This window comes from Chaetura pelagica, unplaced genomic scaffold, assembly GCF_000747805.2.
Source record: "Chaetura pelagica isolate M959 unplaced genomic scaffold, ChaPel_1.0 scaffold264, whole genome shotgun sequence".
Classification (NCBI taxonomy): Eukaryota; Metazoa; Chordata; class Aves; order Apodiformes; family Apodidae; genus Chaetura; species Chaetura pelagica.
The window spans coordinates 1,980,621-1,994,970 of record NW_009953064.1 but is presented as its reverse complement, the minus strand read 5'-3'; the positions used below and the strand labels follow the sequence as shown (position 1 = coordinate 1,994,970).

The window sequence follows — 14,350 nt, the reverse complement described above, 5'->3', positions numbered from 1 at the left end:
AACCTCTCCTTCATGAGTCCTTCCCACAAAGTTGGAGCTGCTCCAGCATGGGTTGCTCACAGAATCACGGGCTGCTTCAGCAACAGCCACATCCCCTGGGCCCGGGACTCCCACAGCTGCATAATGAAGAGTCCACTAGCAGCAAGTCAGAGTCCTGCTGGCGCCTCGAGGGAATGTTCCACCATGTTCCTCCATTAATCCAGGGGGACAGCCGTAAGTTGCAGGAAAACTTCTGCTAGGGCATTTCCTTCCCTTTCTTCCTCATAAACCACCGGGATCTTCACCGAAGCACTGCCTTGCACCTCTCCAGCTCAGCTCTTCTCTCCCTTAACTGCTCACTTTGCTCAGGTCTCATTTCACTTCTTTCATATATTAATAAAAGAGGCGCATCTCTTGTCTCCCTAATGGCTCCTTGGCTGGTTTTGGAGCAAGGGAACTTCTCATCTTCTTACAGGACCTAGCCCTGGGACCCTTCCCCCACTACCAAAAATCCCACCAAACCAGCACAGATACTCATTCCTAGTAAACCCCTCTGTGTTTGTTGTGTCCCTGTTACGCATAGGAACATAGTGTTTTTAAACGGGGCTGAGCATAATGTGGTGTATTTATTTATACCTCTGACAACTGAATGAGGAGTGCTCTGGCTCCAAGCCATATCTCTCAGCAATATTTTCAGATCATTAGGAAATGGCTTCTCCAATGTATCGTGCATTTCCTTTTGACATCTTAATGCAGTTTCTAGGTCACTGAGCTAAGAAAGGACTATAGGTGCCACTAAAGGTGAAGGAGAACCATTTTTCCTTAAAGAAGAACCAGCCACAAGCTGGGCTAGGTTGATTGTACTTAAAGAAGTCAATAATTGTCATATGCTGTCTACATCCTTTACCAGATCATTTCAAGATTAAGAAATTATATTAGCTTCCACTCCATCTGCAGGAGTTTGTGTGCTCCTGCTTTCAGGCCACTTGTGGTGAATAGAGGAGGTTGCTTATGGATCTATCCCATTTGCTGCAAATCTGTGATGGGAAGCCAGAGGGGCTCTCCATGAGGTCCTAGGTGTTGGGCCTGGGGATGGGTCATGAAGTTTCAGCAAACTAATCCATAAGGGCTAAGAGATATTTGAAAGGCTCCACTCCTTACTATGCTGCAAGTCCCCCAAAGGGATGGTGCAGTGTCAGGGCCAGGAAAGGCTCTGGGAGCCCCAGGCCCTCACTGTCTTCTGCCCTGCATGGAGCAGAAGTGCATGGGCTGGGTGGAATGCCAAGGAGCTGAGCTCAGGCCAAGCAAAACATGCAGAAAACACTATGAAATTCTTTTTTCTGCCCTCTCATCCCTCTGTTCTAATTTCACCTCTGCAGCCTGCCTGTGAAAAAGGAGTGCTGCTGCCAACAGGAGAGGTTTAAGTAGTTCTTTGGGGAAAGGGAGTGGAGTCTGGCCTTTTCCACTTGCAAAATTTAATACTTAAGGAATCCTTCCTGCCAAGAGATTAAGTTGAACACTTGGCATCTGCCAGATTCAGTGGAGCAGCAGCTGGGGGGGCGTTGTATCGCCTGCTCATCTTCAGATGAGAGGCTCTGGGGCAGGGGAGCAGGGGCCAGAGGTGCTGCCTCGCCTGAGGCAGTGTGGCCCCCCACTGCCCTCCAGAAGACAAAGCCACTTCACCAGAGGGACAGACTGGCAATACACACACAGCTTCTCTCTGGGATCTAGAAACGATCCTTGCTAAGGTGCAAAAGCAACTTTTTCCTCCTGAGCCCTTACGAGTTGAGCCTGAGCCTTAGTCACCATTGCCACCCTGTGCTCTGCCAGCATGCGCTGTCCCAAGGCAGGTGGCAAGAGCCTCTGAGAGCTGCCTGGGGAGGAGGCAGCTGCTCTGTGGGGGCACTGCCAGGGGATGTGGATGGTTCTGGCTGTCTTGACAGCCATGGAAGGCTTGGAGGGAGGTGGGTTTCAGGACAGCAGGCAGCTGTCTGCATCCGAGGGAGCCTTGGCAGCTGCCTGTGCTTGCTGGTCATGCTGGAGGCCAGATGGAGCAGGTGGGCACCGAGGAGCAGGCCCCACTGCTGCTGCCCTCCTGCAGCCCTGCGTGGTGGCAGGGCAGGGTGGCCCCACTCAGCAACCGTGCAGTGGGTGAGGGAGTGCTGTACTCAGGGTGTGAAGGTCCTTTCTGTTTTATCAGAAAAAGACACAAAAATAAATGCAGACACCGGGAGAAATTCTGCAAGCAGCAATACTTGTGAAATGCCCACTGAGCCTGTCACAGCTTCATTTAAATGCAGTCTTGCTGTGGTAGCTTCAGTGCAGTTGCTGGGTTTATGCTATACTTAAAAGCTAAGAGTGTTGGTGATACTTTTCTGAGGAAGGACTTGTCACTTGTCTCTTCAACTGGAGAGGCTGCAGCTCCTGGTATCTGTGTAAATGCTCTGGTTTCTGAAGGTCTTCAGCTGCAGCATGTTCTTACCTGTTGTCTTTTCAGTCACTATTCAGTCATGGTTATTTAAGCTCTGGGATGAAAAAGAAACTATTCCTTTGTCTGTCTGTCCCTCTGCTTTGTTGCATCCCCTCTCAGATCACTGGTGCGGGAGACAGCGATGCCTTTGCTGGTTTCTCCTGGGGATGAAGCATGTGGCAGCCGCGGAACAAAGCCTCCATCTGCTGGCAGCAGACCCACACAGCAGCTGAACGCTGGCTCACGACTGCGGGGTTGTCCCAGAAAAGAGGCAGAAACCTTACTGGGAATCAGGGTGATGCCTTGGCTTGTGTGGTGTTCCCTGCAGGGCTCGGCCCCTCCAACTGCCTTATCCCCAGGCATCGCAGGGGCTTGTCCTGGCTGATGAGGCAGGGAAGCAGTCTGTGGGTTCTCTCTCTGAGACCTAGAAATTCTGGTCCTGGTCCTGAAGAAGGTTCTCAAACGGTTATTTTAATGTGTTCCTGCCTGATGAAGCCACAGCACCAACCAGCATTTCTTTTCTGAGGCTGACTGGGGGCAAGATGCTACCATGCAGGCAGTTTCAGGAGGGGAAGCAGAGGGATTTTTTTTCTCAGTGTCTGATAGTGGGCTCAGCATGTTCACACTCTCCTAAGGGTACCTCAGAACTGAGTCTTTCTGGAGTGTCTCAGAATAAACTTAAAAGGCATTGTGCAAAGTATTCTTCACAAGTAGTAAGAGGTCAGAGGAGTTCCCAACATTGATGCTTGAGGCTGGGGCATTTTTCGATGTCAAGTTTTGCCTCTTCCATCTCTTTTTTTTCCCTTTTGAGCAACTTGTGAGTGCTGAGTATGTTACCAAAGGAGACTTGAATGCAGACATGTTTATTTTTATAAATTGTTTTTGAAGACTAGCAAAGGAATTACTAATGGATCTGAGCAAAGATAGAAGAGCACAAAGGAGAAAACACTTTAGCAATAAGACAGGGGAGTGCTGAGGTCTGCCGGGTTGTTATTCATCCCCCAGCATACACTGGCAGCTCCTTGCCCATGGAAGTCAATGGGGTAGTGTCCCATGGCTGATGGTCTGGGAGGACATTGGTGAGCTTTAGGCTCTGGGCCTATGCTGGATCTATACTTATGGGGCCTGGGTGGTTTACCTGAAGGTGGTAAAGCCACCTCCAGAGTCACCTCTGCAAAAAGCATCAGCTGCATATGCAGTGCCTGTGAGCTACTGGCATGGAGTGTACTGTCCCACTTCACCAGCTGCCTGTGACTTCTGGAGTGCTCTCAGAGAGCAATCACTTCCCACCATCAAGTGCTCTCAATTGCCCATATTTCTGGAATTGTTCAAGTCTTCCCCCAACAGCATTTTCCTTTCCAAAGGTGACAGCTGAGAACTTTCCATGTCCAGTCTCCCCCTGTGCATCCCCCCAGGAAGCCAGATATGCAGTTTGTGGTGGGACACTTGTGTCTGCCAGGTGGTGACAACATACTCTTCCTGCAGGAAGCGCATGGTGCTGGCACCAATTGCAGAGGCTCCAGGGGCGTGTGTGCACCATGTGTGGGAGGCACCTTTACAGCCAGTGGACAGCCCAGGTGGTCCTTGTGGCCACCAGACCTGGCTGGAAGGGAGATGGTGCCCAGAACCCTGAAATCTGGGTTCAAACACAGCCCGAGGAACTGTAAGCTGCCTCAGAGGTCCTGTCTCTCCAACAAGGGTGGCACTCAAGGAGAGGTGGAGGGAGGATGAGGCAGTGAAAGGGGAAGCAGCTTTCCCAGGGTCACACACCTGGGAAGCCAGTCTGCCTTTCAGATCACACCAAGGTCCTCCACCCCAGGGAAGGGGTGGCTTGCCCACATACTCCTCTGGCCAGCCTGCATGCCTAACCCCACTCTGTCTCCTCCAGGTATCTCTCAGCCACGAGTGCACTCGTGCCATCATGAAGCTGATGTACTGCCCGCATTGCCGGGGTATGTCCAGCGTGAAGCCGTGCAACAACTACTGCCTGAACGTGGTGAAGGGCTGCCTGGCCAACCAAGCGGACCTCAACACCGAGTGGAAGTACCTGATGGGTAAGATGGCCTTCCCCTGCTGCAGCACAGCTGCCTCATGTGGCACCTCTGGAACTCTTGAGGCAGTGTTTCACAAGTAAAGAAAGGACTGTTGGAGGCTTTTGTAAACTACAATTTCTCTGTCCATGATTTGATGCATAGAAACTGTTGCAGAACATTTTGCTGGGCTTTGCCTTTAGAAAGGATGCTGCTGGTCTGGGAAAGAGCTTTCGTCTTGCCTGTGCTCATTTCTGATGGCCCACACTTTGCATTAAAGTAATTCTTGCTTCCCTCCCAAGTGCTGAAGCTTAGTGGTAGTTTGTGCCACTTCTAGACTGTTAGCTGCCTCCTCATCTGTATGAGAGCACAGGAGAAGGAGCATTTGCCCACTTTGGGAGGGGGTTTAGAGGCATGAAGCCTTAAACTGTTTCCCTGGGTGGAGAGCAGGGGGATCAAAATCACATACATCTAAATGGACAGAGGTTTCTTAAACAAATACTTAGGGAAGGCAAAGGTACAGGCATTGCCAAGAACTGGAAAATTAGACTTATGTTGTAAATAGAAGAAGAGCTTGTTTTGTTTCTGCTTTGTCACTCAGCTAAGATGATGGATATTTTAAAGGGGGTTTTATGTGTATAGTGGTGTCCACTTCACTGAGTTGAAAGACAGAAATACCACTGTGATGGTGTGGTCTGATCTCCTGTGCAACACAGGCTGGAGAACTTCAAGCAGGTGTTCCTGCAGGAAATTCTGCATTGCCTGGTCAGACTGGCATCTCTTTGAAGAAGACCACAGGTGTCACTCAGCTGTTTTTCCAGAGTCTGCAGCTCCTTGTTTAAATGTGAACTACCGCTGAGAGTGATTTATGGAGTTGATGGACATGGTTTAAGGCTGATGAAGGTCTTTTGAGAAAATGGTGTGTTAACATTGCAGCGCATGTCCTCTCCCTATCTGTGGTCCATCAGGGGAGGTTGTTTGCAGTGGTAAAGCTCTGTCTCCCCCTTGTGACCAGAGAGCATCACCCAGCAGCTCCTCTTTTTCTCCCAGGTTGTACAGTTAGACCTGGAGTGATCTGAGACCTGAGGGAGCCTTGATGTTTGTCTGGGCTCACAGAAGGCAGGCACCAGAGGGCATGAGCTTCAGACTTGGCCTTTTCCCTTCCCTTGACATCAACTGCGTGGACAGCAAGACTGCCAGCTCACTAGCCAGCTGCAGCCCGACAGGCTGGCTCAGGATTGACGTGTGATGTTGTTAACAATCAAAATCCTGCCAGAGTTCAAGGAGTGTCACCTGCCTCTCAAGGGACATGGCAAAATAAGTACTGATCTGGTGTATCCAGGCAGGTGCCTGGCTCAGGGAGGTGTGCTGGCTGGCTGCCTGCTGGCTCGGGGGGCTAACAAACCAAGTCACAGCTTACTGTGGCTAATTGGAAGTTCTCCCTGAGAGTGGCTTGGGAGGCTACTGCAAAAGAGGGGGAGGAATACTCCCTTCCCCAGGGGTTTACACTAGGACTTTGATGGCACTTTGGCCTTTCTGACCAGAGCAAGCCAACTGTTACCTGTCACTGCTCTCCTGGCAGGATGACTGCCCATCTCCTGCAAGGTCAATGTTGAGCTCTCCTTGATTGACAGGAAGGCAATTCCGGGAGCATTTTGCACTTATTCTGGCTTCCCCTTCCCCAAGAGACTGTTCTTGTCAGGGAGTGATGGCTAGGAGGAAACTGGTGCTTTTTTCAAATAGCACTTGTACATTTTAGTGTCAGGTCACCATTTGATCAAGGACTGGAGCAAGACATGGAGTCAAAGGTAGCAGTTCACTGGCATCCTCCATTCTTCACCCTTCTCCAGGAACTTCTGTGTAGCTGTAGAGCATTTTTTGACACTAAACACAGAGTTACTCTTTCAATTTGACAAATTAGGGCAGGTCAAATTATGGGAGATTTTTGCAGTAAGTGGTTCAAACATAGTTTATCACTCATTTGGGGGTGCAGCCTTTGATTTAAATGTCCGTATCTTAACATTAGTGCCTCTGCAAGCTAAAATTGTCTGGAAAATACAGTCTTGAAGAGGACACCACAACCCCTGAGTGGCAGCATAGTTAAACTGCAAGCTTTTTACTTTGCAGAAGATGTTATCTCACAAAATATGGAAAAAAAAATATTCCCCACAGTTATGGCATATTTAGCTTTAGAAATCAGTGCTGCTCCTTAGGAGTGTGCTGCAGGAATAGAGCACAAATTAATTTGTATACTCTGGCCTTTGTTTACATTCTCATTCTTGCTCAAGGTAGCCAGCAAAACCTTCTTTATTTTTCTAAGTGCTGAAAAGAAATACATAATGTTTCCAAGCCATGACTTTGCATGTTGTTAGATACTATGTTATTGACCTGAGCAAAGAGTATTTTGTGATCCATGCTCCAGGCTGGCTGAGGGCTGAGCCCTCCCAGTAGTTTGATGATTGCCCTTGCTCTCCACAGCCTGGACCTGCCTTCAGACTGTGAGCCCTGTGGGCATGATCTGGTATCTTCTGTGGGTTTGTGCTGTCTCTCATCTAGCCTTTCCCCAGCTTGGCCATTCTCTGAGAGCAGTCAGGGTCTGAAGATCAATCATGGAACAGCAGAGAGAACATACTTGCAAGGCTTGAGCATGTTGTCAATTGACAACAGTAGGCTCAGAATCAATTACTAACACACTACACTGTGGACCTGGCGCTTCTTCACAGAACTCACTTAGACCTCATCAGTGTAATCTGGAGTCTTTCTGGTGAGTCCTGGCTTGCCCAGGTGAGGGGCTGAGCACTTTCTTAGCAAGTTTGAAATGGCAGTGGTCCATGGTTGTACCCCAGCTGGCTGGACTCCTGCTCAAAGGAAATTTTCTGTGTGGCTGAAAGAGAAGTGTCAGTCCTTTAAGGCAGTATCCTGGGTGACATGCACATGGTGTAGGGTGGAGGACATGTTTTATCGATGCTCTGTTGAACTGCTGGGTGTAATTGACCTGGTGGGTTCATTGCTCATTAATTATGTTGGCAGTACCAACTTGTGCTGAATAAGCTTTTCTGCAACATCACACCATCTGCTGTGACAGTCTCCTGCCAGACTGGTGGGTGTTGTAGGTCGTATCCTGGTGATACCAGGATTTAAGACAGAAGAATTAATCACTCCTAATGAATAACTCCATTTCAGATGGTATAGGTCTCCAACCTAAACCCTAAGATTTGACCCTCTTTGTTTAGAGAATAACCAACATGAAGCCATTGCACTTGTTTCCTTCCATGTGGCAAGGCCATAGGAACACGAAGCACTTTGTTTCAGATGAGCTGGGCCACTCCAGTGCTCCAACAGATCCCTTGTCCTGCCAGTAGGTTTCTGGTGTCCCCTGGAGAACACAGACCACAAAGGGGCCATCTGAGATCCAAGATAAGAGGAGCTGAGAGCAAGAGGTCTCCTTCAGTCACTCCCTGTCCTGTTTGCCAGTTTAATTGTGGGCATTGTGGCCTGCTTCTCTGCCCATGTAGCCTGACATTTCCCTCACTGTTCACATTTTGTCTTCCAGAGGTGTTGGTGAGAAGAGTTACTCCTTTTCTCACTCCTTCACTGCCACACAAACTATTGCCCATATCCAGTGCCTTTGGCACTTTACTGACCCCAGTTCTCCCACTTTCTGCTCACTGCAGGGCTTTGCCGAAGACGTGCAATGAGTTAGGAGGGTCAGGGACAATTATTTCTATGCATTACTTAGTATTTCTGCACTAATTTTCCGATTTTACTTTCTGTGGCACCCCAGGAAATGTGGGTGACTTAGTGAATACAGGTTGCAGTTGCCATTTGGAGGAGGTGACCACTGTTCCTCTGCCACTGAGGGTGACTTGGCTGATGTCCTGGGAAGGCACAGCTGTCCCAGGCCAGAGGAAAAGGAACATACTCTTGGGCAGTAGTGAAAATGGAGAGATGTATCCCAAAAACCCTGCCAAGGGACCAATAGTTTTTCCCATCTGGCATGAGCATGATCTTTTTTAACTTGGTCTGTACAGAATCTGATGAGATGTCTGTTTTGTTTTCCTAGATTCCCTGATGGTAGTTGCTGATCGGATTGATGGAGCGTACAATGTAGACACTGTCATAGGGACCATCCACATGAGAATCGCTGAAGCTATTTCTAACTTGCAAGAGAACAAAGATTCCATCACAGCGAAGGTAAGAGTGTGTGCCTGGGCCTGGCTGAGGACACACCATGTGGAACTGCCAGGACCAGATGGTTTTTGTGCTCACTGTTCAACTGAGCTAAGGGAGTTGAGGAATCATAGGATCTTTTAATGACCTCTCTTTAGTGAGACATCATTATGATCAAATGAGAGATAATGATTACTCTTTTAAGGGAGGAAATGACCCATCTTACACAGGCAAAACCTTCTCAAGTGTTTCCAAATATGCCTCCCAAGCATTATCTAGCCAGCCTCCTGTAGGTACAGAGACACGAAGCGGGACTGCATATGCAGTGACCAGGGGGGGCATGGTGCTGCTTGCTGTCGGCTGTGTCTCAGTGTTTGGAGAGCCCTGAAGTGTTTTGGCTGAGCTGAGGCATCTACAAAAAGTGCACAGGCTCTAGATGACAGAAGGCAGCTGCTTTAACCTGCCTTGGGGTGACGTTCTGCAGTAGAAACACTGGGCTGTCAGGTTGTGTCTGTGGGATAGAGTTGCAATCTGGCAGTCCATCTGGAGAGTATCAAACAGGCTCTCCTGATGCTTACCTGTCTTCCAAGGAGTCTTAGGAAGCTCTCTTCTATTGGACTTCTATTTTTAATGTATTATCCACATAACCACAGTCACTTAACCTCTGTAGCTGCAGGCAAGAGAAACTTTGAGAACAAAAACAGCCCTCCAGGGCTTCTGCTTTTTGCCCAGACATTCCCCCAGGTCTTGCAGCTATTCCACAGTTAGAGCAGAGATGCAGATGAAAGGAATGGGGCAAGTCTTAACTTAGCCAACTAGGAATTCAGTGGCACATGTCAAAGCACTAGGACAGCAACATGCATCCACGTGCTCCTTTGGGTTTCTTTTCTGACATGAAAGGCCATATTCTTTCTTCCCTTGATAGGTGAGGCTGAGGTTGTCCACATAAAAGCAGTCCCATGGTGTGGGAAAACACGGGACCATCTGCAAAGAAAGGTGTTTCTGAGGGGCATGTAGTAAATCTGGTAAAATGCAAAGGATTAAATAGTCTTAATTTATGTTCGACTGGAGCAACCAAACAGTTTGGTAAGCTTTTCTGTATGATCTGGTGAGCAGGTGAATGTGGCAGTCTTGCTGGTGGCACTGGTGGCAGAGGTCAGCAGCAAAGGGCTGCAGCTCTAAGCTCTGGTTTCAAGCAGGGCAAAGTGATCAGGTAAAGGACATCACTGTCTGAGGAGCTCAGGACTCACCCAGGCCAGTCTGGGGGGTCTTCTCTCTCAGGCCTGAGGGCAGCAGGCTCAGGCTGCATCTGAGGCCTTCAGACACTACCAGGGCATGTTACCTGTGAGAAGGGCCAGAAGCTGCTCTTGGACCCAGTGACACCATCCATCATGGGTTCTTCTGGGAGCTGGGGAAAAAACAAACACTTCTGGTACTGAGCCCTGTGTTCAGTGCACCACAGGGCATTTCCCTGTTCCCTCACACTCTCCCTCACTCCCTGTGGCTCTCTGATGGATTTCAGGCAGCAGGAGCCATCAAAGACTGCAAATGTCAAGTTTTTCTCCTTATGCAGGATTTTCTCCTTATTAGTCACCTCAGTCTGCAGGACATGTGTTCTGTTCATCAGTAATGGGCACTGCTCACCTAAAGCCCTTGGGCTGATAAGAGGATTGCTTTGATGTGCTTTGGTGGAGGTGCTACAAGAACCACTGTCCTGGACACCTTCCCAGGGCTTTTACCTTCTAAAAGAATAGTCTCCTGCTAACGGAAATAGGCCAGTAAGCAAGATAGACCAGTGAAACCAAGTTGGTTTTATTTCGGTAGAACAAAGTTGAAAATTCTCCATATGCAGTTTTCAGGGTGAGGCTTTTTTCGTGGAGCAGAGGAGGCAGATGAACAAATGGGCTTGGTGCTGGACTGCCAGAGTCCTTGGATCCATCTGTGCAGCAGGACAGTGCACCCCAGGAGGGGGCATTCTAGGCTGAGTGCCCCTCAGGCACACGGGTGAGACCCACTATCACGAAAGGGACTCTTGTCTAGATCAGGACTTTGCTGCTGGCTGTCAGAATGCAGTGACACTGAGCAGCTGGCACATGCTCTGTCAGGGCTCCTGTCTGAGGCCTTCATGGCTCTGCTTGAAGGGGACACGGGGCAAAGTCAAATTCATCGATAGCTCTGACAGCACAGCACCCTGGCAGCCACAAGATGGAGGCCAATTTTTCAAATCAAGTTGCTCTCTGTGTAAAGGCTAATGCTTCCCAAATCGAACTGACAGTGCAGAAGCCCTTCTGACCTTTGACACTTTATTAAATCTGGCTCTTGGAGCAGAGTACTCCTTCCACCAGCCACACAAGGCTCAGTTGTCTGAATACTGGCTATCTGCAGCAGACATGTTACTGCCTGGACTGGTCATGCAGAGACTGGGAGAAATGGGAGCTTCCAGGGCAGCTTTTGCCTCCTCCTGAAGGTAAAGTCTGAGGGTTTATACCTTCAAAGTGTTTCTGCTTTCTTTTGGCTACAATGGACACCTGGGCAGGTAATTAGGACAAAGAGAGATATCCAAAGTTAGGGGTTGAATTAGTTTGGCTTCCTCATTAGCCTCTGAAACATCTGACCTGACAGATTGTGACACATCTACTGTCTTTGCATTCCCCTGATTGGAGAGAGCATTTATTTGCTGAGAGTGGATGCCAATTGCAACAGTCATTGGGGTAGTCCCACCTCGGTCTGTTCAACTCAAGAAAGCTCACATGCTCTGCAATCTTAAAGCCCACACCACTGGTGTAGTGAGTGTGAGCAACTCCTGTTTTGTTCTTCACAAAACTTTATTTTTCAGTTGTGAAAGGAACAGAAAAAATTGCTAGAAATAGTATCAACATTGGTGACTTGTCAGAAAATGTGCTAATTTTGTGTTAGTGCTGAACGTTTTGCTTGGTAGTGGTAACCAAAGCTGGTTACAGGGTGCTGAGAACACATCCTGACACAAGAATAACCTGACCAGAAACTAAGCCTGAATCTCAGAGATCTTGCAGGTAGGAAAGATGAACATAGCGTAGAAGAAAAAAAAATCCTGTAGCTGTGGGATGCTACTTCATTAAAGAAATAGTATCAAAACATGGGGTAGAGAGTTTTTATTGCTTTTCAGGTTTTCCAAGGCTGTGGAAATCCCAAAATCAGCACACAAAGGTCCAGCAGTGAGGACAAGAAAAGGCGAGGGAAGGTAACTTTGGAAGCAAAATCCTCTGCGCAAGCACTGGAAATGCTGGTGAGTTTGCCCCTGAAACTCCTTCCCCCTGCCTGCCTGGGGAGCCCTGGGACACCCCAGAGCTTTCCTGGCCCTAAGCACCCTCTTTCTTTACAGGTTTTAGATGCTAAAGGGAATCTGACAGCTCTCAAGACTTACTGGATTACTCTGCCTGGCAGCCTGTGCAGCAAAAAAGTAATGGCCAGCTCGGCACTGGATGACAAGTGTTGGAATGGGATGACCAAGGGCAGGTATGGAGAGGGTCAGGGTGCCAGGATAGCACCATTCTGGGTGAGAGAAAGGAGGCTTTGGTAAAAGGCATTTACAGGTAATCTCAGCCAGCCCTACTTGCTCAGACTGAGCCAAAAGGTCTGTCCCTGTCCACAGAAATGCTGCATTTCCTGAAAAACCTGGGAATGTTAAGCCTGTTTCATTTTGTTGTGTTTTGGAGGGATTATGCATCAAAATGCATTCACCTGAAATAATTGTGTGCTTTTGTAGTAATGAAGCAATTTTGTAATTCCACATGCACTCAGAAGGCAGAAAGGCCTCAGTAACTCCAGAGTTGTTGCTTAGGATTGCATGTCTGTCTTTCCATCCATTCCTGCTCTAAGATACTGTTCCCTCATGAGGGCAGGATCCAAGGTGACAGAAACACCTCCCATCCAAGGCTGATGGTTATGGGATGGCTGTGAGGGCAGGTGGGCAGCTGCTGAGCTTGCACCTTGCTCTGTTCCTCCACAGCATTTCTCGGCTGGTCTCTGCCAGCCCAGAGGCAGCACCTTCATTTATGATGTGTTTCAGGTCCTTGCTGGCAGTGCCACAGGTCTGCAGGGGCAGATGGGCTGGGGCACTGCCCAAGGGAGCAGGACAGCTGTGGCTGCTCCCAGTTAACTGGAGGTTCTCTGAGGGCCTGTCTGGTTGTACCAAGTTGGGGGCATTCAGCCCATCCCAGTGTCACGGTTTAACTGGGGCAGGGATGAAGGTGCTTCTCAGCCTCTCAGATGGACAGAGCTTTTCCATAGTGGGTAAAGTGTCATTTTGGCTCCACAGGTACCAGCCTGAGAGCAACCCCCAGCCCTTCACACAGCCTTTCCTGCAGGAAACCCATTCCTGTGCCAGGACAGTGAAACTACAAGGCCACCAGCCACCTCCTGCAAGCTGAGGTGGCCTCAGGTTGAGCCCTGGGCTCTGATAGGGTCTGGCCATGATAGCATGGCTTAGCCATCCCTAAAGCTGGCTGCTTCCCAGCAAACACCAGAACATGGAGGCTGTTCAACAAGCCAGTGCCACAGATGGCAGCTTCTCTGGGGTTCAAAGAGGCTGGATTATCACTGGGGTCTGTGACGGGAGAGGTGAGCTTAGCTGGGGGAGGCATCTAAACTTGTTGCCTTCCTTTGCAGTTACCTGCCTGAAGTGATGGGGGATGGCTTAGCTAATCAGATTAACAACCCAGAGGTGGAGGTGGACATCACCAAGCCAGATATGACCATTCGCCAGCAAATCATGCAGCTAAAGATCATGACAAACCGGCTGGGAAACGCAAACATCGGGAATGACGTGGATTTCCAAGACGCAAGTGAGTTCAGCGGGACTGGAGGGGTCCATGGTGGGTGAGGGGGGCTCAGTGGGATCCGTGCAACACCGCAGCTGTGCCCTGAGGGCAAAAGGGGGTTGTCCTCCTGCCTCTTGGCTCAGCTGCAGAGAGTCTGTTTGAATGCAGCCAACTTGCTGCAGGGTGGCTGGAGGCTGTGTTGCTCTCAGCACCCTGCTGAAACCTCAGATACTCTCTCTAATCCGAGCCCAGCTGACAGGGCCACTGCTCCCATCTGTTCCAGAGGTTTCCAGCTGCTGCAGCAGCAAGTGGTTAAAGGCAGCTAGAGATCAGGTATGAGCTTGCATCCCAGAGAGGGGGGCATGTAGAGAGGAGGAGGTGGCCAGGGTAGAGCTGGTGGCCAGAGCTTCCTAGAGTTACAGTACAGGGAAGGCAGGGACATTGCCCACCAAATGAAGAGTGGCTGGTGGCTCACCCCATGTTTGTCTCTGAGCAGGTGACGACATGAGTGGCTCTGGGAGTGGTGACAGCTGTCCTGATGATGTCTGTGGCAAAAGACTTTCTAAGAGCCCCAGCACCAGGCGGCCAGAAACACACGCTATTCCTAAGCAGTCTGGACACGGCATCAATGGGGCCAGCAGCACATCTTTGCCTTCTGCCTTCCTCCTCCTTTTGGTGGCTTTCACTGCCACGCAGCAGTTGTGGCGGTAACTCACTCGCACAGCCAGGAAAGAGACTGCGGCCGAGGGCTTCACTTTGCCAAAATCAACCAACCAACAAAAGGACATATTTAATTCACCTTGGCAAAAAAAAAAAAAGGAAAAGAAAAGGGAAAAAAAAAAAAGGTCGGAAGGAGAAAAAGGTTTAAGTTGTTTGCTATTTCTGGCAGTGCTCAAGCTGTT

General features: G+C 49.3%; 1 protein-coding gene across 1 annotated transcript in view; it reads left to right on the top strand.

Annotated features, from left to right (window-relative positions):
- Nucleotides 1-14,278, top strand: part of GPC1 (glypican 1) — a 201,381-nt gene extending 187,103 nt beyond the window's left edge. Inside the window, exons 4-9 of the mRNA XM_009996739.1 lie at nucleotides 4,338-4,503; nucleotides 8,543-8,673; nucleotides 11,795-11,914; nucleotides 12,011-12,144; nucleotides 13,297-13,472; nucleotides 13,945-14,278. Coding sequence (XP_009995041.1) covers nucleotides 4,338-4,503; nucleotides 8,543-8,673; nucleotides 11,795-11,914; nucleotides 12,011-12,144; nucleotides 13,297-13,472; nucleotides 13,945-14,159 — 942 coding nt within the window. The 3' untranslated portion in view covers nucleotides 14,160-14,278. The remainder of the gene's footprint in view (nucleotides 1-4,337; nucleotides 4,504-8,542; nucleotides 8,674-11,794; nucleotides 11,915-12,010; nucleotides 12,145-13,296; nucleotides 13,473-13,944) is intronic.
- The last annotated feature ends 72 nt before the right edge of the window (nucleotides 14,279-14,350 follow it).